The 26095-nt window shown below is 34.9% G+C and overlaps 1 protein-coding gene across 3 annotated transcripts in view; it reads left to right on the forward strand.

Moving 5' to 3' along the window:
• XIRP2 (xin actin binding repeat containing 2) overlaps window positions 1–26095 on the forward strand; it is a 269362-nt gene that overhangs the window by 234684 nt on the left and 8583 nt on the right. For 2 of the 3 annotated variants that reach the window (XM_074337389.2, XM_019727352.3), the window contains 4 exons: window positions 13032–13142; window positions 13524–13596; window positions 14519–14649; window positions 15317–24701. In XM_074337389.2, the coding sequence (XP_074193490.2) occupies window positions 13032–13142; window positions 13524–13596; window positions 14519–14649; window positions 15317–24701 (9700 nt within the window). The remainder of the gene's footprint in view (window positions 1–13031; window positions 13143–13523; window positions 13597–14518; window positions 14650–15316; window positions 24702–26095) is intronic. The other variant, XM_088794698.1, reaches the window with a different exon arrangement.

Below are 26095 nucleotides of genomic sequence, written 5' to 3' on the forward strand. Positions count from 1 at the left end.
TACTGAAATAGTGTTTTTGTATATATACAAAGATATATTTGCATATTAAAAATAAACAAATAATAGGTAATATAAATGAACTAAAGAAATATATCAAAGCATTAAAAATAAACCAATTAGAATAAAAATTAACTAAAAGTTAATGAAAGTTTAGGCCACACTACTAAACCAATATTTAATTAAAACTGAGATTTAACTTCTTATAGATTATTTCAATCATTCATTAGAAAAACTTTAATTGCATAGGATTATATAATCTATACACCTAATGTCTCGAGTTTGTACCTTTGATACTTCTATACAAACAATATTATTTTCTGAAAGACACAGGACTTAATTATGAAGAGATAAACCTTATTATTAAATAATATTGACATGCTCATAGTCATTCCACTCTTTACATAACTAAACCAATGTGGGTCTTCCCCCGGGATGCAAGGTATGCCCATAAAGTACTATAAGACTGTTTTCTGTGATCTCCTGACATCAATCACATTATTTTAGAGCCACACACTATAACTCTCAACCTCTACTGTTTCCAAATGAAGTTGATGGCGATTGCTAACTGTCTGCTGAGGTGTGACCATAAAGTCTTAGTCACGGTCCCTTCGCAACTTCCAATTTCAGCTTCTTCCTGCAGAATTTGTTGGTATATGAGTTCTGCTAACGCATAGGGAGATTCATTCACTCTTCCCTCTCATATGGCAGCACTGCAGGCCATCCCAGTGTTATCATTATGAAGGGAAACTAATTCCAACCCCACACTGCGAAGACATCCACAAAATGTTTGTCTGGGTCTCTTGTGACAATTCTGACTCCTTGGTGAAATAACAGTCCATCCAGTGAATGCATTCAGCTTGGCTTCCTTTACTATGCTGTTTAATAACTAAACAAACTAATCTGCCTGATGATTTGGAAGGGTTAGAAATATTACCACATGAGGGGTGCCCTGACCCTGTTCCTCAGGCAGTCAGGGTCTCATTGGATAGTAGAAATGCCTATAAGTAAGCCTGAGTTGCAAGTACAGATTCAAGTGCTTTCAAAAAATCCTGAACTGGTTGCTTTTCTTTCTACGGATCACCTTACTCGTTCTCCAAAATAGAATGTGTAGGAGCAATGTTTACCCCAATTATTGGAGTTCCACAAGAAGAGCGTCTCTTCTTAATGATATTGTGGATTTCCTGTTTCTGTAAACCTATTTGTTCTCATAGAACCCACTTTCAATTTCATTGCAGAAGACAAGCACGCTTACCGCCTTTACCCTTTCCGCCTTTAAAGTACAAAAAAAATTTTTTTTTTTTTTGAAGAGTACAATGAATTGGGAAAAATAGGAGTGGTATTGTTCTTATCTCAGGGCCCAGAATTGTTGAGGGAGTATTACCTGGACCCTTCCCCACCAACCGCCAACACAAAATTACAGCACAGTTTCATGTTCTCAGTGCTTGAACGGATGATTTCAAAAAGTATTTGATGTTGATAAACATGTAAAACACAGATATTTTGACATAATGGAATTTTATGTCTTCTTTTATGGGAGGGAGTGGACAAGTAGGGCAAGGAGGAATAGAAGAAATACATTTGTATAACCCCTTCTTCAACAGGAAGTCTTAGTTTAAAAATGTGAATGTGTTCTTCCTATAATTACATTTTAAAAATTCTCAAATATGTAGACAATATGTTATAATATACTAACTAAATTTATTTTTAAATTGTTATAATAGAAATGCAAGCTACAGAATTTTAAGTTCTTGGATTTTGCTAGTTTTTGATGAGCAAGGACAATTATGATGAAAGAAACCATTGACATTACAGAATGACTATTTTTGGTAGAACTTAGTCACATCTGCGAAATGTTTTTCCACATACTTACTTATACGAAAATGGGTATTTTCCGTAACTACTTAACATAAGAAGTTATTATTAGCTTTCTGTTTCTTTTGAGTCTGGTATTTCTCAAAATAAATTTATCCTCATGGGTCTTCAAAGATAATTAGATTAAGTCAAGCTTGTCTATTCTTTTGGATGTTCATTTATTCATTAGTTTGCATAATTACAAATGAATTATCATGCTATAAAAAAAAAAAACTAGAAAAACACTAAGCCTGAGAAAAACAAGAAACATTAAGAGATTCCGTCTTTAATACCACACTAATGCAGAGATATTGTTTGGGGAATTTTTTTGTCTTTTTTCCAGCTTCTATGCAAATCTCAACATCACAGAACATGGAGTAAGATTATATCTTCTATCAGCCTTTTCTTGTGCTTGTTCTTTATCCCTCTCTGTCCTGAGTGACCTATGCAGGCATGGTGAAGAGCAAGTATTGTTCATCACTGTAGGGACCAGTAGAGTCTACTTCATTTCTAACATTATATGGACAGACCACATTATAGACCAGCCACTACATTGTTACCAAGAGAGGGAGCCAGGACTCAATTGACCTTCCTTATCTTTGGGTAAATACCAGAGCCTTCTAAAGATATCATCCTGCTATGGCATTTGAAATTAATTTATTTTCTTCAGAGGACAAATGGCAATCATCAAATGCTACAGTTCATCATATTGTACAGTGTTGAGAAACATTTGGGGGAAATTTGGGGGATTTCAATGAAGTCTACTTTAGCCTGGGTTTTTTGTTTGTTTGTTTGTTTGGTTGGTTTTTTGTTTGTTTGTTTTTTGCCAGTAAGCATTTGTACTACTCTTCTGAAAATATCAGCCAAGGTCCCCCCAAATCAAATGTTCTTTGTTGTTTTTACTTTTGAAGGATCAGAAAAGGAGTTTTCCTTTTGTCCCTCAACTCCTTTCGTTCCAGTCCTTATTTTTTCTAAGCTTTCATTACAACAGAAGGGATTATGGTAATGAGAAAGTGCACTATCAAGTCTGGGTTCAGAAAATAGAAAAAGAAAAGGAATGATTTGTGGGAAGGACGGAGTGTGAAAATATATGGATGAGAGAATTGTAGACACATACAGACATACTTTTTCTATATCAGAATCAAATGCAAACATGTTAATTTCCTCCTATAAAAAATATTGGTGAGCAGACAATATCATTTCACACAAAATGTAGGTTAAATTAGTTAAATAAAATGATCATGAGCTCTGTATTTGGTACCTATATTTCTATGTAAAATGAAACTGTTTAAGCATCTACTTAAAGCAAATAATTTTTTGTCCTTTTTTTGTAAGAACCTTTTTCAATTTTGAGACCCCCTCTAACTTCTGATGTTGATTTTTCTATTTGTTGAATCTTTGCACTTGATGACTAATATTATGTTGCTAGAAAAATGTTTCACTGACTCACCCACCCTAAAAGATACAAATGTGTAGTTACCTGATACAATAGTGAAAAGAATGTTATGATGAAAGACCCAGTGATTTTTTAAAAGAATTAATACACAATAAAAATTACTGCATGTTATTATTAATTTTTGGATTCTTTGAAAGCATTTCAGAATTGTGCATTTCTTCAGCATACTTCAGCATACTACTTGAGGGTAATGGCTCTCCTTTCTTGTCTCCATTTTATTTTTTAAGTTAAATTTATTGAGGTAACATTGGTTACTTAAGCTTAAGGTATACAATTTTATAATACATTATCTGTATATTCCATTGTGTGCACACCACCCAAAGTCCACTGTCCTTCCATCACCATATATTTGACCCTCTTTGCTCTCTTCACCCTCCCCCAATCTCGCTCTCCCTCTGGTAACCACCATTATGTTATCTGTGTCCACAATGGCCAACCCTGGCCAACCAATGTCTCTTTAACAAATTACCTTTCCTGTTTAAATCAGTCCGATGCTGACGCTTGAAATTGAAATAGTAGATTAAATCACTGTGAACTGACTGTTCATTATGTATCAGTTCATGAAAAATGAACCATAGAAAAACTGGATAGGTGATCACAAAGCCACTTTCTGGTCTTGTCTCCATAGACTATTTCCATGTCCTAGGGACTAAAATGATTTGGAAGAGTCATATTATGCACAGGCACCTTTTTTGCTTATCTCTCACTGAATAATACCTTCCCCATCCCCAGTTAAATTCACTACTTCTCTGTTGGGGAAAAGAAAAAAAAAAAACCTGTATGTATTGCAACGTGCTTCTTTTTCAGTTTCTGGGCTTAATTCCATAATGAAAAATTAATGGTAAAATTCAGTGATATAGCCAGATAATCTACTTACGTTCAATCTTATTCTTTTTTTTTCCTTGTTTAATGCCATGCTTCTCCGAAAATAAGACCTAGCCAGACAATTTGCTCTAATGCGTTTTTTGGAGCAAAAATTAATATAAGAACTGGTTTTATTTTACTATAACATAAGACTGGGTCATATAATATAAATATAATATAATATAATATAATATAATATAATATAATATAATATAATATAATATAATATAATATAATATAATATAATATAATAATATATAACATAATACTGGGTCTTATATTAATTTTTGCTCCAAAAGATGCATTAGAGCTGATTTTCCGGCTAGGTTTTATTTTCAGGGAAACAGGGTATATATCCTGAGTTACTGGGAAAATAGCTGACACAAAGTAAGTGTGCAGTGAATATTTGTTAAGTAAAGCTAGTGATGTAACACTTGAGAACCAGTTTTTCACATATATTAACATACTTCCTCTTCACAATAACCTTCTGATACAGTACTATCATTATTACTTTTTTTGTACAAGAAATGGACACGTGGAAGGTCCAAGTAACTTCCAAAGAAAGTGAGCAAATGTGATCCTAACCAGGGAGGTTGACTCCAGAGTCTGTGCCTTAATTTTTTTATTTATTTTTTTATTCAGCTGATAGTCATTAAGCATCCACAATATGCCAAGTACAAAAGATTCAATGACGAGTATATTTTTCCCTCAAGGAGTTCATTCTATAAGAGAGACAGACATACAACAAATAATTGCAACTGCAATGTGATAGATTCTATGATATAAAATATAAATGAGATTTTTGGAGAAACAAGGAGGTTGTGATAAACTCTACTCTCAATAAAGGATTATGAAGGAGGACACCTGAGGGCAAAGAATACTTCAGCTGAGACTTGAAATAATTTTTCATGAATATAGAATTGCATTATAGGCAAAAGAAACAACTTATGCAAAAGGTAAAATATCATGATATATTTGTGAATCTAGTGAGGCATAATTGAGGCATGGAGCTGGAGCTGTAGGCAAAGGCCAGATAATAGAGGACATTATATGCTATGTTAAAGAATTTTTACTTTATTCTAAGTCAATCAAAAACCATTGCAAAAACTTTCACAGGGAAGTAATATAAATAGATATGCATTTAAGAAAGATTTTTTATGACTGTATAGGATTGATATACAGGGTGTCAAGATTATAAGAATACATGTTAGGAAGCTACCGAAATACCAGATTAAACAAACGCGGACTTAAATGGGTCAGAAGTTCTAGAGTAAAGAGGGCTTTAACTCAAGAAATAATTAAAGATGGAATTGGCAGGGCTTATAACTCATGAGTTGAATATTGGTGAGGGAGGGGAATTAATTAAGAGGTATAATAATTCCGTTTGTCTATTTTGGTTTGCATTAATTAACGAAAGGTACATGTTACCTCTGTTTTTTTCTTTAGAATGTTTTGATTCATTTTGCAAGCTTTTCTTTGCAATTTCACTGCTCCTAGAGACTCTAAATTTTAGCCTTTTTTCTTGTACTTTTATATTTATTTATATCCTAGTGTCTCTTTGATTTTAAGAGGCTTTATGTCTATATATATATTGAAATATATATAATATATATTATATATAATTATTATATATAATATATAATATATATAATAATTATATACATAATATATTATATATATTATGTATATTATATATATATATACAATTATATACATAATATATATAATATATAAAATATATAATATAATATATGTAATATATATAAAACATACATCTATATAAAACTTCTGGAAGGCATCCTTTACTGCAAATTGAATGTTTTTATGTATCCTGCTTTTTTAGTTTGTCAAATAAATATTTTTTATATAACTAATATGTTTGATGGCCCACTTAAGAGTGCATCCTTTATATGATCTTTGTATGAATCTTCAGCATTTTGGGACATTGGTATATGGCTCTATAAATAGTATTTTTTGGAAAGAAGAGGACAGTCAGAATTCCAGGAGTTAAAGCTGGCAATGCTTATTGAGAAACCTCTTTTTTTGAAGTCAAATATATCTACTTCTAAATTAAGTATTTTTGAAATGATAGATTTTGCTTTTTATAGCTAAATATGGCCAAAGTATAATTGTTTTAAGTCAAGAAAAAGTTGAAATTAATTGAATAACACTTCACTCAAAGAATTATGCAGTAGACATGCATAAATCATGCATGTATATGTATTATGGATCTTATCTCAAAAGAATTTCCAGCTAACTGAGCTTTTTATTCGATTAAATATATATGTATATATTTTCAATATATTGTGCAGATATAGAAATAGATAAATAGATGATTGACAGGTAGATAGATAGATAGATAAATAGAGATTTAACTATAGAAACTTTTACTGTGTTTCCCGAAATTGAGACCCAGCCAGACCATCAACTCTAATGCGTCTTTTGGAGCAAAAATTAATACAAGACCTGGTATTATATTATATTATATTATATTATATTATATTATATTATATTAGACCCGGCATTATTTTATATTATATTATTATATTATATTATACCTGATATTATATTGTATTATACTATATTGTATTATATTATATTATATTATATTATATTATATTATATTATATTATATTATGTTATATAAGACCCGGTCTTATATTATATTATACCCAGTATTATATGATATGATATGATATGATATGATATGATATGATATGATATGATATTATATTATATTATATTGCATTACATTACATTATACCTGGTATTATATTATATTAAAATAAGACCGGGTCTTATATTAATTTTTCTCCAAAAGACGCATTAAAGCTGATGGTCCGGCTAGGTCTTTTTTTGGGGGAAATACGGTATTAAAACAACAAAAGTCTAGCCTAATATTATGGAGATAGTTGGTGCTCAATAGCTATTGGGTGAATAAATGCATAGGTGAAACTATATATCACTCATGTTTAGGGATGCAGTGATTTCAAAGGAAAAAGTCACTGCTTTAATTTTTTTGTTGTTTTCGTTAATGTTCCTCGTTGTTGGTTTCTTGGATCCAACTAGTACACACTCAGTTTTAGGCAGGACTACAACTGACCCAAGTAAATAAAGCTGGAGGCTTGACTTCTGAATACAATGAGTTACACAAAGAATTGAATAACCAGAAATTGCCTTGACTCTTCTTTCTCAGTGTTACTTTTCCCATTTGTATAAATTAAAAATAAGGATAAAGTAGTGTTTTTCATTGTCATCATCTCAACTTAATTTTTTAATGTCATAGTAATTCTGCCCAATGTATTTTACTGCTGTTTCCACATGATGCTTGACAACAAGTCAGATGTCAGATTTATCAACACAGTGAATAATAATTCACTAAAAAGAGTATACAAACTAATTTGTTTAGCACAATGAAGATCTTTTTTATAAAAAGTTTATTTGAAACTATGTTTTCCTATTTTGAATGGTTCTTTACCTGTATGTCTGTGTTTGCTGCCTTTGTGTGTATTTTGGTTTCTCGGTACAGGTTTCTCCTCCCTCTGGTGATGCCAGCTACTCTTTACAGCATCAAGCACTGCCCATATTCTTTCACAGATATTCTGAGTCCTTGTAGTGTTATCAGGAGGCCTCTTTCTGAGTGCACTTTGTAAAGTGATTCACATGTTATTGTTATGTGCATTACCTTCAGAAACTCTACCTACTAATTATGAAATTTTCAGATCCAAAGATTGTTAGCTGAAATACCACCAAAAAAAAAAAAAAAACCCTAACAAAAAAAATCCTAGGAGTATGTGGAAAATATTTAAAATCACTCTTTTTTAAGCTAGATTTTTATAAAAATCAAAATTTTTACACTCCTAGAAAAAAAAAAAGTGACTATTTGCCCGTGTGTTCACAGCTTGATGCTTTGAGTGGCATAGAAGTTAAATATTGGGATTTGAGGATCCATGGGTTCAGTTAAAGGAGAGTTTCATATTATCAAGTAATGACTTTGAAATGTGATAGGTAGATAATAGAGGTGTGTACTGACAATACAGGAATAAAATTTAAACAAGAAGAAGAAGAAGAAGAGGAAGAAGAGGAAGAAGAGGAAGAAGAGGAAGAAGAGGAAGGAGAGGAAGGAGAAGAAGGAATTAGCAACTCTATCTAGAAAAGTTGGGAAAGTTTTCAAAGGGAAAATAATTTTTGAGCCAGGACTTCCAAAATATATATGTGACTGTGGAAAAGCCTTAACTCGAAACTCAAATATGAGGGATGTCAAATTTCGTGCTGTAAATTTTTAAAGTATATTTTTAAAAAATAAAGAGAGATAACTCAGGGCAAAAGAAAACATGTTTGAATTTGAAAGTATCCAAATCTAGAAAAACACAATATATCAACCACTAATTTTTATGCTCATCACTTAAAGGAAAGAACTAAATATTCTTACAAACCTTGAATCCATTGACATTTTTGTTAACATAAGTAGCACATTTTTGGTATTGTTTCTGCCTGACAAAGATGCAAATAACATTAATACACCATAACTCTAGTTTTATTAAAAATGAGATTAGTGATGGGTAAAATTGTTTAATTACTGGCATTGAGCATGAACTGTTTTTTCCACTCTACCGAGGCAGTTATCATTTAGTATTCTGCCAGTCTTTCATCACCTTGTTTCCTATGGGCTATACTTCTAACAGTGACAACAATAGTGAGTCACCATAAAAAAAAGTCTGTCCTTTTCTTTCCTTACTCATGCTAGAATGAGTTTGCATTTTGTTGATATAAATATACAATGTCTTTTCCTATAATGATAGTAACAATGACAAGTTTAGTAGTCAGAATGTGAACTCTTCCTCTTCTGTAGAAATCTCCTCCGGAGAAGTGTATATCAAGAATGGATTTTCGTAATAAGCTTGGCTAATATATAAGCTGACTTCACATTGGTGTGAGCAAACATCATGACATTATTTTACAATTGTGCCACATTTTCTCCTTTAGATTCCAAAATTAGAGCACATGTATCATCTGTTTTTCTTTCTTTTAAAGGATGAATGGATGAACAAACCAAGTTTAACTGTGATTTAATGACTTACCCAAGATTATGACATACCTAGTGGAGGAGAAATTAGGACTAATCCACAATTTCTGACTCCTGGTTAATCCACCTGTGAAAAACACTGTACTTTGTCTCTTGCAGCTTTATCTAAATTTAATTTTAGGGAACCGATTTTATGAATTGTTCTGTGTGAATTGATATATGGTGTTATTGCCAGAATTCTTTGTTACATTTTATTTGTGTAATTTCATTTTTTCCTGAGTATTCTGCTGATCCATCTTTTACCTAATCATACACACTATAAACATCAGCAACCGGGAATAATAACAATCAGATTTAAAATCTAAACTAAATTCGTTGTAAAATATGAAAAGGTAAATGATGGAAACAAAACCTTGGGATATTTTAACAGGCATTATATACATTACACTAACCAGGGGGCAGTAATATTGATGCATTGAAACTAACATGCCAAACTAGTGTAGCAATTACAGTTCTATTTAGTAATAGCACATAAGTGCTGAAGTAGAAATTTGTAATTCTAAACTAAATTTATATACCTTTGTGCTGCTTATGTTGTGTCATCTCTTACAAGAAAATATACTTAGAGATGATAGACATGGATTGTTTTTACTCAAGTAGATACATATTAAGTATCAAGTGTTTTTGCTCCAGAAAATGATAATTTTTAAAATGTATCAAAAATACATTTATTTACTCTTTTTCTACTATAAATATTTTGCATTTGTCTTTCTCAACACACAGAGTAACATCGCTAACTTTTTATTTCACTCTGATTATTAGCAACAAGTATCAGAAACGAAAGATTCTATGGGTTGCAGGCAGGTTTTTTAAAAATGTCAACTTGGTGTTAAATTGAGTGAGGGACAGAAATGGTGATTACTTGAAAATCACATACTCCAACTAAAAAGGGCAGTTGCTACTTTGTTCCAGCAAGCCACTGCCATGTTGGAATGTGAATCCAGTGTTTTCCAGATCTTCAAAGTTTTCAAAGGTAGATAGAAATCTTGATTTTTGTATATGTTCGTTGATTAATTCAAAACTTTGGAAACATTAAGCGGGCCAAGTAAGCATGTCTCTGGACCACAGCTTATCACAGGGGCTCTAGGTATAAATATGATTCTGTAGTAATGATCAATAAGATCATTGCCCTTCAGTAAGAATCTGGTCAGGTTCTGTCTCCTTTGCTCTTCCACTATCATTTAATCAGTACTTCCTATTGCTCAGTGTAGTATAAGGAAGCCATAGAATAGTCTCATTATTCTATTCCCTATAGGTGGAAAGACTTGTCACACTTGTAAACAGTTGTCATGCAAAGAGTTGATATTTATGCCCATGAATTTATTCTATCCACAGTCTTCTGTGATTGTTATTGTTCCCTCCAGTCTGATATTATTGGTATCCTTAAGTAAAACTTGTTATGTGAAGATTCTTATTATATGGAATCATGATCCTTTGAATTTAAAGCAAAGAATACGGTTTATTTATTTTCTATACTTCCTCTTGAGAAAGTAAAGTCCATGTTTTGTTCATTGTTCTATCCCCATTTCCTAGGACGTTCTCTGACATACAGAAGGTTGAATTAAATTAATTTATTAACGGGAGTTTGCTATTTTAGTCATTTATTCACTAAGTAAACTTTTCTTTAGCACAAACTGTGTGTCAAGCATGTTGTTAAATATCATGTGATATATGTGAATAATTAACTTGGGCTAGAAAACCATTCTGCTTGGGAAAAACATTACTGTGGTCTTCCATTTAATGAGTTATAATCTACTTTTTTTTCAGCTTAATTGAGGTATAACTGACAAAATTTTAAGATATTTAAAATGTATATCATGATGATTTGGTATACATATACACTGTGAAAGAACTCCTCCCATCTACAAGTAGTTACTTAACACATCCAGTGAAATATAATCTACATTTTAAAGTGTGAACCTACATTCTGCCTTCAATTCCCTATAGAACTTGTGGGAGGGTATCAACTTTTTCTCTTAATTCTCCTTCCAAGAAAAGTGTAACAAATTAGATAATACCACTGTGTTGCCACGAAAATAAGACATAGCCAGACCATTAGCTCTAATGTGTCTTTTGGAGCAAAAATTAATATAAAACCTAGTCTTATTTTACTATAATATAAAACCAGGTCTTATCTAATCATATAATGTAAGACCGAATCTTATATTAATTTTTGCTCCAAAAGTCGCATTAGAGCTGATGGTCTGGCTAGGTCTTATTTTCGGGGAGACAAGGTACACGTCTCTAAATAAACGTCTGACTGATGCTTGGTTAATCAGAACTTAAACTCTTATACCAAGTACCCTTGTAGGGGAGGGGAGAGGGAGACACACACTACAAGCCAAAAAAAAACACAAAAAACAAGATCTCATGAATTAATTTTAAACTTACTCTTGGTTTAAAGCATTAGAATTTGAAAGCTTAAAACTATTTAACCCCATGTAAAAAAATAAACAAAACTTTAGTGTTCCTATTTGACTAATAGTAATAATGCACTTTTGCTCACTTCATTATTCTCTACTAAGGTAAATTTTTTTAAAAATCCGATCTCAAAAACAGTATCTATTAGTTATGTAGATATCAAGATAAAAGTAAACTCCCAACTTCAAACGAGATCAAATACATGTGTTTTTGGAGAGTCATCTGTCTATACCCTATTATTTGATGTTAAGATTTTTAGCAGTATGCCAACAGCCTCAGTGTATCAATCAATCAATCAATCAATCAAACAATCAATCAGTCAATCAATCAATCATATACTTGTGTCAGATCACATTCTGTAGTAACAGTAGGGCTGGATCAATAAAATAAATAGAAGTCACGGTTCCAATTCAGCTTGGGTCATCCATGCTAACTTAACCAAAATCAAAAGTATCCCTATGTGTGAAGAGAGAGAGATACATACAAGCATAATATGATCTGTTTATTTTGCTTATAGCTAATGGTTTCATTCTTCAATTGAACACTGGCTGTATCATCAAACTAGATGGCCAACTTGAAGACTGGAATGTCTTCTTATAACATGAAAATTTGACTTAAAAGCAACAAAATATGTTTCCTTTTTCATCAAGGATTTGCATTTTCTTTTTGAGGTTAATATTTCTCATATTGGCTACAAGATGCATTGTTAACATTTATTGCTTACTAAGGGTAGTAGGCAGAATAATGGCTCCCAAAGATATCTATGTACTAATCCCTAGAATTTGTTAAGATGTTAAATTATATGGCAAAAAATAATTAAGAAAATGAAATTAGGACTGCTAATAACTTGGTCTTTTGACAGGGACATAATCCTGTATTATCCAGATTGGTCCAATGTAATTACAAGGTCCTTAAATGTAGAAGAGGAGACCAAAGAGAATCAGAGAGATAGCAATGTGAGAAACTCTCAGCCTGACAGAGGTGGGAGGCCATAAACCAAGGAAAATGGGTAGCCTCTATAACTGCAAAAGGCCAGGGGATGGAGTCTCTCCTAGAGATGCAGAAAGGAGTGTGTCCCTTCTGACATCTGCCAACACTGAGTAAGACCCATCCAGGGCTTCTGACCTACATAGAACAGTAAGATATTAAATTTGTGTACTTTTAAGCCACTAAGTGAGAGGTAATTCACTATGGCAGCCAAGGAAACTAATATGCTGAGGAACCTTAATTATTTTTTTTTTTTTCAGAAGCCTCTGTCACTAAAATTGCATTAATAAGAAAAGTTAAAATATTTAGGCTTTTCTTAAGGTATTGTTCGTTCGTTTGTTCATTCATTCATTCATTCCTTTTCAGGAGGTAATCAATAGCAGCCAGGTCAACATTTCAAGAAGCAGCCAGGAAATGGAAAGACATGAGCAAGAAGCTTCCAAAGCACACAAAATGGATGTTCTTGGAACAGAAATGGTAATTACTTAAAAAACAACACTTTCCAAAGAGTTTTCAGAACTGTGTGGAAATTCTGATCCTTTTGTAAGCAATTGCTTTCTTTGTTCTTTATATATTTAATAGCAGTACATATCAGTGTCTCGCTCCCCTTTATGGAGTTGACATTCTTTGAAAAATAAAACAAGCATTCTAAAAATATAAGTGCACTTTAAGTGTAAATTCATATATGTTCTGTGATAGCATGAGCCCTGCATTAAAATATGTGATAGAAATTTAATTATCATCTCTCAGTGTGCATGGAATTCTTGTATGAAAATCACAGTGAAATAAAGAATATATGTGCTGAAATAATTGACTTCTTAAAAACAATTACTTGTTTAAAATTATTTTTAAACACAGGCCTCTCATTTTGAAAAACACACTGAGGAGATAAACCAAGCTTCTCAGTTACATCAATATGTTCAAGAAACAGGTAAGAATCTAGTGTTATATGACTTCAGTATCCCTTTCTCCTATTCATACGCCTGGGTTTCAGTGGAAGAATTCCAAAGCATAGCCCCTCTCACTAAGTAAAGTTAGTAACTATGACTTACGGTCCCAAGAAACAGGGTAGTATTTCTATATATACTGAGGTTCTGCCTGTGGTGATAGCTGCAAAAGCTTCTAACCTAGTTCATTGCCCATCAACCCTATGATGTATTCATCCTGAAAACCTAGAAGGTGATAGGCCAACCACCTCTGAATTGCTTTCGCCTCAGGGAACTAGAATAAAACTTGATGTTTATCAAGCTCCCTGAGAACAGAAATGTTATGTATATTGTAGTACATTTAATAACAGATTTAAGCACTTTTAAGTCCAGTTCTTCAACCTTCAGATATGAGATTAGACTACAGGCAGATCTGTGCAGGTGTGCATAAAATGGGTACAATTTGTCTTGCCTATAAAAGGGGAATGAGGAGTTTTGCTCTACTAAAGAGCTAAGCTAATTGTAACTGAAATGTGACCTGACTATATCTGTATTTTGGTTTTGCTTATGGAAGTCAGTCTTCCTTTTGTGTTCTTCTGCTGTTCTTTTCTTGTTTTATAACTTTTATTATTCTTTTCCCTGAGCATAAAAGTAAAACATGTTTGTAGAAAATTCGGAAAACATTTGCAATTAAAATAAACACCAGTTTCATCACTTATGACTTCCCATCCAGAGATAATCACCACCATTTTTCTTCCTGTATTTCTTGACATATACTAACTTATATAATGAAATAGTGCCATATGTATGCATTTGTACCTTGATCCTTTTTACTTAACTTTTAAGTTTCCCATGCCATTATAATTTCTTCTCAAACATCATGTTTATTAGTTGCATAATATCCCTGGTGTTCTTTTCTGTTTCTAGTCATAGATACACCTGAGGATGAAGAAATTCCAAAGGTTTCAACTAAGGTTTTAAGAGAACAATTTGAAAAGTCTGCCCAGGAAAAGGTCCTTTATTCTGACAAAGAGACAATTCCAGCCAAGCAGATCAAGGTAAGACAATGTCTCTACACAGAAACATATTAAGTGTAAAACCAGACTTAAATGCATAACATTTTTCAAATTATGGAATTTTTGAGGTAGTTGTTCAACAACAAAAAGTATCTTGAATGAATATTTATTCTATTCCACAAGAATATTATTACCCTACATGGGAAATGCAGTAGAGAGAGTTAGAACTTTTCTCACTAGAAAAAATTGGGGAAGAAAAAAAGTATATGTGCTCCAAAGTTTAATAACTAAATTATACAAAATAATAAAGTCAAGTTTAAGTATCAGATACTTATTTTTTTTTGTTTAAAATTCCAAGGTAAACAAAACAACTCTCAAAATTATGTTAAGACTTTTATTGTTTCCCTGTAGATTACTGGCATAGCAAATTAAGTAAAGGAGGAAAAATAATCAAGATTATGTGTAAATGTTACAATGCTGAGTCGCTGATGTATTCAATAGTGAATATAACTCTAAAAGGGCCAATGGATTATATGAAAGATAGTAACAAACACTGAATATTGCTCCTAAGGATAGATCTCTAAGTGGAGTATATCGCCTGTTGTTACCAATGGAGATGTCATAGCAGGTGGACAGGTGAAGGGCAGTACCTAGGAAGTTTCTACCACGCCACCCATCTTTATAAGATTTGATTTTCTCTCCCTTAAAGATTGAAAATGAATATGAAGAGATTTTAAAGCCATCGTCAGTTGTGGGTACCTCATCCACTTCTTGCACTTCAACCAGCCAGAGGAAGGAAACATCAACCACAAGATGTAGTGACCACAGTGCCACTTCCTCAACTCTGGCACAAGCTCATGCCACTCCTTCGGGAAAGACAGAAGAATTTCCTCCTCCCCCGCCTGATATATTTCAAACTCCAATAGATGTAACAGCATTTTCCCAGTCCCCTGAATACCCCAGCCCTCCTAGAATACCACCAGTCCCCAAAGAATTATATTCCAAGCAAAGAAATTTGTATGAATTAAACCGTTTATATAAACACATCCATCCTGAGTTAAGAAAAAACTTAGAAAAAGAGTATATCAGTGAGGTTTCTGAGATAGTTTCTAGTCAAGTGAACCCAGGAAGCTCAGTTTCAGCAGATGTACAACAAGCCCGGTATGTTTTTGAAAAAACAAATGACAGTTCTCAAAAAGTTCAGAACTCAGAAAGAGAACACATGGAATGGGATGAAATTCTGAAGGGGGAGGTGCAATCTATGAGGTGGATCTTTGAGAATCAGCCTCTAGATTCCATCAACAATGGCTCTCCTGAGGAAGATAACCTCTCCAAGGGCATTGCTGATCAAGAAATCATTGCTGGTAGTGATGTGAAGTATACCACATGGATGTTTGAAACTCAGCCCATAGATACACTGGGGGATCATTCTTCTGGCACTGAAGAAAATGCTGAGAAAATTCCGGAGCTAGCCAGAGGAGATGTCCGCACAGCCCGGTGGATGTTTGAAACAAAGCCATTAGACTCAATGAATAAAATGCATCAGAGTCAAGAAGAATCAGTGGTAACTGCCATAAAGGACATAACTGGGGGGGATGTCAAGACTGTGAGATACATGTTTGAAACTCAACATCTGGATCATATTGGACAGCTTCATTCATTAGATGAGGTTCATTTATTGCAACTGAGGTCTGAGCTCAGAGAAATTAAGGGGGATGTTAAGCGAAGTATAAAATGTTTTGAAACTCAGCCATTATATGTTATCAGAGATGGTTTAGGTCAAATGCTAGAAATTAAAACTGTTCACAGAGAAGATGTTGAAAAGGGGGATGTGAGAACAGCACGCTGGATGTTTGAGACACAGCCCTTGGACACAATTAACAAGGATATCACAGAAATTAAAGTTGTCCGAGGAATATCCATGGAAGAAAATGTCAAAGGTGGGGTGAGTAGGGCAAAGTGGTTATTTGAAACCCAACCTTTGGAGAAAATCAAAGAAGATTTAGAAGAGGTCATCACTGAAATGGAAACAATAATAGGTGCAGATGTCTCCAGAAAGTGTTGGATGTTTGAAACACAACCATTAGACAGTCTAAAAGAAGTTCCTGAGGTAGATTCTCTAAGATCTGAAGAGATAATAGGAGGAGATGTAAAAACTACTAAGCATCTATTTGAAACACTTCCAATAGAAGCTTTAAAAAATAGCCCAGATGTAGGAAAACTTCAAAAAATTACTGCCTCTGAAGAAGAAAGAGGGGATGTTAGGCACCAGAAATGGATTTTTGAAACCCAACCTCTGGAAGAGATCAGAGAAGATAAAAAAGAGTACATACAAACAGTGAAACTTGAAGAAGTTGACAGAGGAGATGTAAGGAATTACACACATATCTTTGAATCAAACAATTTAATTAAATTTGATGCATCACATAAAATAGAGGTGGAAGGAATCACAAGAGGTGCTGTAGAGTTAAATAAATCACTGTTTGAAACAACACCACTATATGCCATTCAAGATCACCTTGGAAAATATCATCAGGTAAAGACAGTTCAGCAAGAAGAAATCCTAAGAGGTGATGTAAGAAGCTGTAGGTGGCTTTTTGAAACAAGGCCTATTGACCAGTTTGATGAAAGCATTCATAAATTTCAGATAATCAGAGGGATATCTGCTCAAGAAATACAGTCTGGAAATGTGAAATCTGCTAAATGGCTGTTTGAAACCCAACCTCTTGATTCAATTAAATATTTTAGTAATATGGAAGAATTAGAAAGTAACACTGAGCAAGCTACAGACATTGTTAAAGGGGATGTCAAAACCTGTAGATGGCTTTTTGAAACCCAGCCAATGGAGTCTCTTTATGAAAAAGTTTCATTAATGACTAGCAGTGAAGAAATTCATAAGGGAGATGTCAAAGCCTGTACTAGGCTCTTTGAAACTCAGCCACTGGATACCATAAAAGATGACTCTGAAGAAGCAGTCCAATTGCAAACTGTAAAACAGGAGGAGATCCAAGGTGGGGATGTTCGTACAGCGTGTTTTCTTTTTGAGACAGAAAATTTGGATAGCATACAAGGAGAAGATGGAAAGGAAATCAAGTCTGTGCAAATGGATATCCAAGCTGGGGATGTCTCCAGCATGCGCCATAGATTTGAAAATCAGTCCTTAGATTCTATAAGTTCCAGTTCAGAGGAAGTTTTAAAAAAGATCAAAACCTTAAAGGCTGAAGATATTCAGAAAGGTGATGTTTTAAATTGTAGGTGGCTTTTCGAAAACCAACCAATTGATACGATTAAAGTAGGCCAAGAAGGTGATGAACTAGTTAAGACCGTGACAGACATACAAGGTGGAGATGTAAGAAAAGGGTGCTTTATTTTTGAGACTTTTTCTTTAGATGAGATTAAAGAAGAATCCGATTATGTCAGCACCAAAGAACCAATTACTGAAGAAGAAATAAAGGGTGATGTAAAAACCTACAGAATGCTCTTTGAATCCCAGCCACTCTATGCAATTCAAGACCGAGAAGGGTATTATCATGAAGTGACAACAGTTAAAAAGGAAGAGGTAATTCATGGAGATGTTCGAGGGACAAGGTGGCTTTTTGAAACAAAACCATTAGACTCAATTAATGAATCAGAGACTGTGTACGTAATTAAATCAGTCACACAAGAAGATATTCAGAAAGGAAATGTCAGTTCTGTCAGATACAGATTTGAAACCCAGCCACTGGATCGGATTTCAGGAGAATCACGTGATATTGTGCCCACTGTAGACAGTATTCAAGGTGGGGATGTCAAGACAAGTAAACAATTCTTTGAGTCTGAAAATTTTGATGCAAATGCATATAGAAGAACAGTAAGTGTCCATGAAATACAAAAAGGCAATGTTAAAACATCTACTTGGCTCTTTGAAACCCACACTATAGATGAGCTGAGAGGAGAAGGGTCAGAATATGAAAGTATCAAAACAGTCACCCAGCAAGATATGCAGAAAGGTGATGTGAAGCAGGCAGTATGGCTTTTTGAAAATCAAACTTTGGATTCTATTAAGGAAGCAGATGAAAGCATCACAAAGATCACCAAGGAAGAAATCCCTCCTTCTGATGTCAAGACAACTACTTGGCTCTTTGAAACTACACCCCTTCACGAATTTAATGGAAATAGGATAGAAAAGGTAGAAATTGTTGGCAAGAGCATTAAAGAAACCTTAGAAGAACTCTACTCTCAAAAAGTTATAGAGGCTCCTGGAATCATCATTGAAGCTGACGAAGTTGGGGATGTTCGAATGGCAAAATATAAGCTCATGAATCAAACATCTCCTGAGATACAGAAAGAAGAAATTATCAGGGCTGATCTCAGAAATATAATGGTGAACCTCCTTTCCAAAGGAGACAGTACGAAAAGAGAGATTTGGGTTAGTGAAGAAGAAAAGGGAAATGTTAATCTGACCAAAACTCAACTATTAAACAGATCAGGAGGATTTCATGCTGAAAAAGAAGAGATAGTGAGTGGTGATGTAAAACAAGCAATAAAAAATCTGTTCTCTGAGGAAAGATCTGTAAAGAAAGGCATTTTAATTCAGGAGGACGAAAGAGGAGATGTTAACATGACCATCTACTGTCTTCTTCATGAAAATGCTGGTGACACAATTGAGCGTGAAGAAGTAATAGGGGGTGATGTAAAACGTACCATTCATAATCTGCTATCTTCCATATCAAACAATAAAATATCGGAAAGGGCAAAAATCGATGCCTCTGAGAGAGGAAATGTTCAGTTTTTCACCACATGCATAGAAACTGGAGCTTTGGATTATCTCAAACAACTCCAGACAGAGTCAGAGGAAACACTAACAGAAAGGACACAAGAAAGAGAGGAAGAAATAATTGGTGGTGACGTAGAGGGCACAAAACTGTTACTAAAGAAAAGACGGTCTCGGGTTGAACATACTGTTAATGAAACTGACATCATCCCAGGAGATGTGCAGAATACAGTTAAGGCTTTTATGACAGAGCGTCAGAGTACATCTTGTAAGACACCCAAAGAAGAAATTAAAAAAGGTGATTTGAAATCAACCCTAAATTCCCTCAGCCAGGCCACAAATCAGAAAACTTTGGCTAAAACAGAAGAAATTATAAAAGGTGACACACTGACCACTTTCAAGTCCCTTAAGGAATCAAGCCACCAAAGGAAAGAAACTAAGCAGCCCAATGCCATCCCTGGTGATTTTAAGAAAGCTATTGAATGCCTTGAAAAGTCCGCACACACAAGGACAGAAATCTTGAAAAAGGAGCTTATCCGAGATGACCTTGAAACATCATTAAGGAATCTGAAAGAAGCAGAAAGAGCTTTCAAAGATGTGGATAAAAGAGGTGTAATCAAAGAACATGTGCAAGCTGCGATGGTCGGATCCTCACAAGGTCAGGAGAAAACAGAGATTCATCAGGTGGCTGTCCAGACGGACAAAAAAAGTGTTCTGCAGCCAAGACCAGGACCACTTGAGCCAGCAGTCAGTTGGCAAGGGGGAACAGGCACTCTCAAACAAACTACAGGCACATCTTCTCATGGGAATTTAATAGAAGAAAGAACTGAGGTTAATCTTCCAAAAGCCCCTAAAGGCACCGTAAAGATTGTCATAAATCGTGAACAAAACAATGATGCTCTTGAGAAAAGCCTTAGAAGACTGTCTAACTCACACGACAAAGCTATTAAAAATGTGTTGGAATCAGGGGACAGGATGGGTGTCTTGACTGATACCACAACACAGCAGCATCTTCGAGATGAACAAATGAGCAGACAATTGACTTTGGCGATGTCAGTGAAGGAAAATCTAAAAACAAAAGAATCAGAGACAGTGAGAGAACAGAAGAAGGATGCTATTTTTAATTCTGCCCAATCTATTGATGAAACAGTTGGAAAGCAATGGACTCAGACTTGCAAACTGAGGAACGAACACCAAAAGACTGAGTCGTTCCCTGTGAAGAATTTAAAAAATACCCAAAACACTGAAATATCAACAGAAATACAAAGCTCTAAGCCCAGTCCAACCCGGGGTCCACTCAACAAGACAGGTGGAGAAACTTGTGAAGTTTCAGGGGACTTTCAGCAACAAACTTTGTTAAAGCAAGAAATGCAATATTCTAATAAAGATATAAAGAAAAAGAAAGTGAACCCTCAACCAGTATGGCAGACTTTGCCTGTAGATCAAGACATGTCAAATATAACAGAAGTGAAAGTCTCCCAAAAAGGCCACAATACATTTAAGGCAACCAACAGAAAGCAGAAGACTGATGTTTATTTGAACAGCCAGGACTTTCTAATGAAGACAAATACTTCCACAGACTTAAAAAAGGCAATGGAAATGTCCTTTAATCCAATCAACATGAACCCTGAAAATAATGTAAAAGAAAGCGACTGCTCTCTTCCACCTCCATCTCCACCTTCTCCTCCACCTTCCAATGCATCATCTGAAATAGAATTTCCTCTTCCTCCTCCACCTCCTTTAATGATATTGCCCGAAAAGAATGTGTTTCCTCCCTCACTGTCCACAGAAAAGATAAAGGCTGAATTTGAAAGTTTCCCAGGCCTCCTTCTTCCTCCACCACCAGAAGATGAGAAATCTGAAAGAGAATGTCTGTCAATGTTTCCCCCACCTCCCCCTCCTCCAACTCCATCTCTAAAACCAGCACATCTCCTTTCCTCCTCTGTTCAAGAAAAGCACAGTGGAGCATTCGTACAATATTCCCAAGAAGAAGCCTCAAGCTCTCAACAAACTCATTCTCAGGCTAAAATCGTAACAGGAAAATCAAGAGCACGTGTACCACCTCCCACACTACCCAAACCCAAACTACCTAAGCATATAGCAGATAAAATGTATCACGGTTCCCCAAAAGTTGTACTGGAGAATTCCCTGGCAGATATAGAATGTGAAATTCCTCCCTCAAAGGATGAGAAAAGAGTAATGGTGGCAACTAGCAGTGAACACACCGAGACAAAGCAGAATATATCTAAAAAATGTACCGGTGAAAGAAAACAAGTGTCTATGGACTCTACGAGGTCTCTCTCACAGACAGTTCCAGAAACTTCAACACCCAAGGAAAAACAAGGAAAAACACCTCTCGTAAAATCTCATTCATTTCCTGTGGGCTCAGGACAACAAAGTCCAAAACCTTATGTGAGAAAATTTAAGACACCTTTAATGATTGCTGAAGAAAGGTACAGACAACAAAGAGAAGAGCTTGAAAAACAGAAACAGCAGAGTTCTTGCTATAACATGGTCAAAAAGGAATGCCAAAATCAAAATATATCAGAGTTGGAAAAGGAAGTGCTGTTACAAAAAACAAACGCAGGGGTTCCCCAACCTGGAATAGATTCAGGGGTCACCATAGCCCAACCCAACCCAGACTCTCAAAATCATTCTCAGGCACTAGGACTATGTATGGATAACCAGCTTTCCACAACACCAGCAGTAACACTTGCTGCCAAGAGGCTCCAACATGTTCTAGCAGCCTCAGAAGACAAAGATACTACGAAAAATGAAATTTTACAGAGCTCAAGGAACATGATACAATCTAAATCAGCTTGCGAAATGAAGCAGAGTCGCCAAGAATGTAGTACACAACAAACACAGCAGAAGTGTCTGGAGCAGTTGCACTTGCCCCAAAGCAAACCAGTTTCCCCAAGTGTCAAAGTTAGAACCGTCAAGATTCCAACTCTAGATCATGAATTAAATGAAACAGATCACAGCTACGAAAGCCATAAAAAGCAATCTGAAGTTCATGTTCAAACCATCACCAAACAACAGTACCAGGAATCCAAGAAAACTGAAGCACGCACTGAATATAGTGATAAGCAATCTGTACCTGAAAAATGTTACCAAGTACCTAAGAAAGAGAAAAGAGTAACACTAAGATTGCCTGTAGAACCTGCAGGGAAAAGCCATGAAAGTAAGCTCAATGGAGTTAATGAGAAGCAGAGAGAATTTAGAGAATCTGAGAGTGGAAAACTTCCAGGAACGGAAGAAACAATTGAGGGCGCACCAATGATTCATTCAAAAGAAGAGAGACTAATAGTTGAAAGAAAACAAGGACATTTGAATAAATCAGAACAGAAGGTAGTGAAGCAAAAGGGTACTGATACACATCTTGACTCACAGACTGAGGATTTTCAGCAAACACACATACAGACTTCTGAAAGTCAAGAGGAACAGAAAAAATTGCCGCAGCCATATAATAATCTTCAGGAAGAAAAATGTCTTGGAGTCAAGGGCATACAACAGAAACAAATCTTTTCTAATACTAAAGATTCAAAGCAAGAGATTACACAGAACAAATCTTTATTTTCCTCTGTGAAAGAATCTCAGAAGGATAATGGAAAGTGTGCTATAAATATATTGGAGTTTTTGAGAAAACGTGAAGAACTACAACAAATTTTGTCTAGAGTAAAACAGTTTGAAGCAGAGCCAGATAAAAATGGCCTTCAAACACTTCAGACACTGTTAAATATTATTCCGATATGGCTACTGAGTGAAGAAAAAAGAGACTATGGAGTTCGCATTGTTATGGAGAATAACATAGAAAAAATTAAAGAAGAAATAATGCATATTAAAACTCAAGCAGAGGATATGCTCGAGTCCTGTGAAAATATAATTCAAACAGCCATGATATCCTCCAAAGCAGGAAAGCAGAGAAATAAACCTACTGGTCTTAATGAAGCGTTATCTAAAGTATCTAATGTCGATGTCAGCTGTAATAAACACACTGAACAGAAAGAAAATACCATCACAGAAAAAACACAGCACCACCAAGAAGCAACTCAGCACGAAGCAACTACTCATAATAATGTGAAAACCCATCAGGAAATTAAATTAGATAATAGGAAGGTTTCTCCTCCCTCCTTAAAAACACGCTCACCATCACCAACTTTTATAACAATCGAGTCTACCGCTCGACGAACAGAAACCTCTACTAAGGATGAGTTTTCTCAGACCCCTAAAAAGGACAGTTTTGCTGAACCATCACCAAGGCCTGTGTCACAAACATCTAGAATTCACAGAGCAAATACTTCCCCTTCTCCACCCAGGAGTCGCTCTGAACAACTTGTCAAACTCAAAGACACCACTGCAAAGTTATCCAGAGGGGCCATTCCATGTTCACCAGGTAGCCCGGTTCCGATTGTGGAGAAGAGATCTGAGATCATCACGTCTCCTGCAACCCTTCGGCGTCAAATTAAAATAGAAACTCGTGGTACGGACTCTCCCCCTACAATCACAATACCTATAAATGTAAATCATGTTGATAGTGGTTCCTTCAGAGAATCCATGGAAGCTCAAGAGGAAGTTAGGAAAGTAGAGAAAAGGGCGACTTACGTTCACAAAGAGGGGGTGAATTCTACCAAGCACTTAGTGCCGGATACGGAAAGTTTTGACTCAGTGGAAATCATCCGCCAAGTGGAAGGGCCTCGCCTGTCAGAGCACACGCAGAGATACGAAGCAGCCAACCGAACTGTTCAAATGGCTGAGAATTTCGTGAATGACCATGACAATGAAATAAACAGATGGTTCAGGGAATTTGAAGATGGCCCAGTTTTTGAAGCCACGTCAAACACAAGAGTGTATGCAAATGGAGATGCAAACCATAATAGAAAACAAGAAAGTCATGCGTTTTGCAAGGAGGGATTTGGATTAACATCTTTAGAAAACACTAGTTTTACAGGCTTTTCTTGCAATTGTCCTAAAGAGTTGCAAGAACACATTCTTGTTAAGCAGCCCAGTGTACGCTCTGAAACAAGGTCTCTAAGCGAACATTTCTCAGGCTTGGATGCATTTGAGAATCAAATTGTTGGGTCGAAGATGACGGTGTCTTCACGTAACTCAGAAGCTGGCAGATCTGGCTTTGAGTTCAAGCATGCCCCACCGACCTATGAAGATGTCATCGCTGGCCATATTTTAGATATTTCGGATTCACCTAAAGAGCTCAGGAGGAATTTTCAAAAGACGTGGCAGGAGAGTGAAAGAGTTTTTGGGAGCCTGGGAGGTGGAACCTCAGATTCTTCTGCAGCTGAGATGAGAACTGCCTTCCAAGAGGAATCTGCATTTATACGTGGTAACTAAGCTCGCAAAATGTGAAGGGAGATTAACCCATTTAAAGGCATGTGTTCCATAGCTAGGATGCAGTTAAAAGAGTGCGTGGAAGTAACTAAACAATATAACCTAAGACTAACAGCTTTCCCTGGTTGCCGATGTCCTTATGTTTACAATGCTTGCTTTTACCACTTTCCCTTTACAAAAGCATATAATGTGATTCACCTGCACTGTGAGAATAACAAATACTATTACATATATAGATTACAGTATTTGTCAAGGTAAATAAGGCTTTGGGTAAAGCAGCAGATAAAATAATTGTTATGATGACAGTATTAATGATTATACGCAACTATATATTTATTAATAATTGTACACCTATAGCACATTATTAATATTACTTATTAAAAGTTATTATTTCATCTGCTTGTTTAAGACAATATTAGATAATATCCCTTGACCTACTATTGACACATTTTTCACTGCCAGACTGAAGTGGTGGTTGCGGTTGAACTCAATAAAAACCTGGTAATAATCCAAGAAATAATTTACACTCATGATATGTGCTTTAAGGATTTTTATTGATTGGTGTCTCTGACAAAAGTGTAGGTATGGAATTAGACCCTTTGTGTATTTAATTATTGTTATTGAGTTGAGTGGAGTTAGCTTTCTTTAATGCTACTGATTTTTTTCTATTACTGATTTTTTTCACCTTTCTTAAATCTTGAATGATAGCTCAGTTCACCTCATTCGCAGATAAACATTTTAAAAATTTGATTGTATTTGGAAGGAGGGAGATTTAAAACATGAACTTAGTACATCAACGAACAGCTCATTTATTTATATTTCCTTACATTTTACAATTAATGAGGCTTCACAATAAAAGGATTTGACATAATTAATGTGTATCATTAGCCTAATCCATTCTTTTAGACAGATTGAAAGAAATAGCAAGCCTAAAAATAAAACTGCTGAAACTACTAACAATGCCTCTATCATATTTGCAACATATGTGTCTAGTTTCTTGGGTTAATATGATTTCTTAATGTGCTTGCTTCTGGCATAATTAAGCAAAGTTGTCTAATTAATTTCAAATGCTCAGTTTCTGTTACAATAGCTACAAATATATAGAAAATAAAAAAAAAAAAAAACCAAAAAAAACCCCACAAAACAAACAAACGAAAAATCACCCTGATGTTAAATATAGAAATATTTCTCCTACTAGAGCCAAATAAACAAAAGTGATCTCTCAATAGCTTAAATTGAGCCTCGAAGCACAAATAAGTATATATATTTATTTGTATAAAAAACCTTGAGCTTGTATGCTTTTATGTATAACTAATATGAAAGCTTAGTTATTCTCACTGGATCATTGTGAGAATCCAAACAATACTGAGGTGAATTCTGAACCACTGT

This window comes from Rhinolophus sinicus, chromosome 17 (genome assembly GCF_057876585.1).
Source record: "Rhinolophus sinicus isolate RSI-liver-muscle chromosome 17, RSI-T2T, whole genome shotgun sequence".
NCBI classification, from domain to species: domain Eukaryota; kingdom Metazoa; phylum Chordata; class Mammalia; order Chiroptera; family Rhinolophidae; genus Rhinolophus; species Rhinolophus sinicus.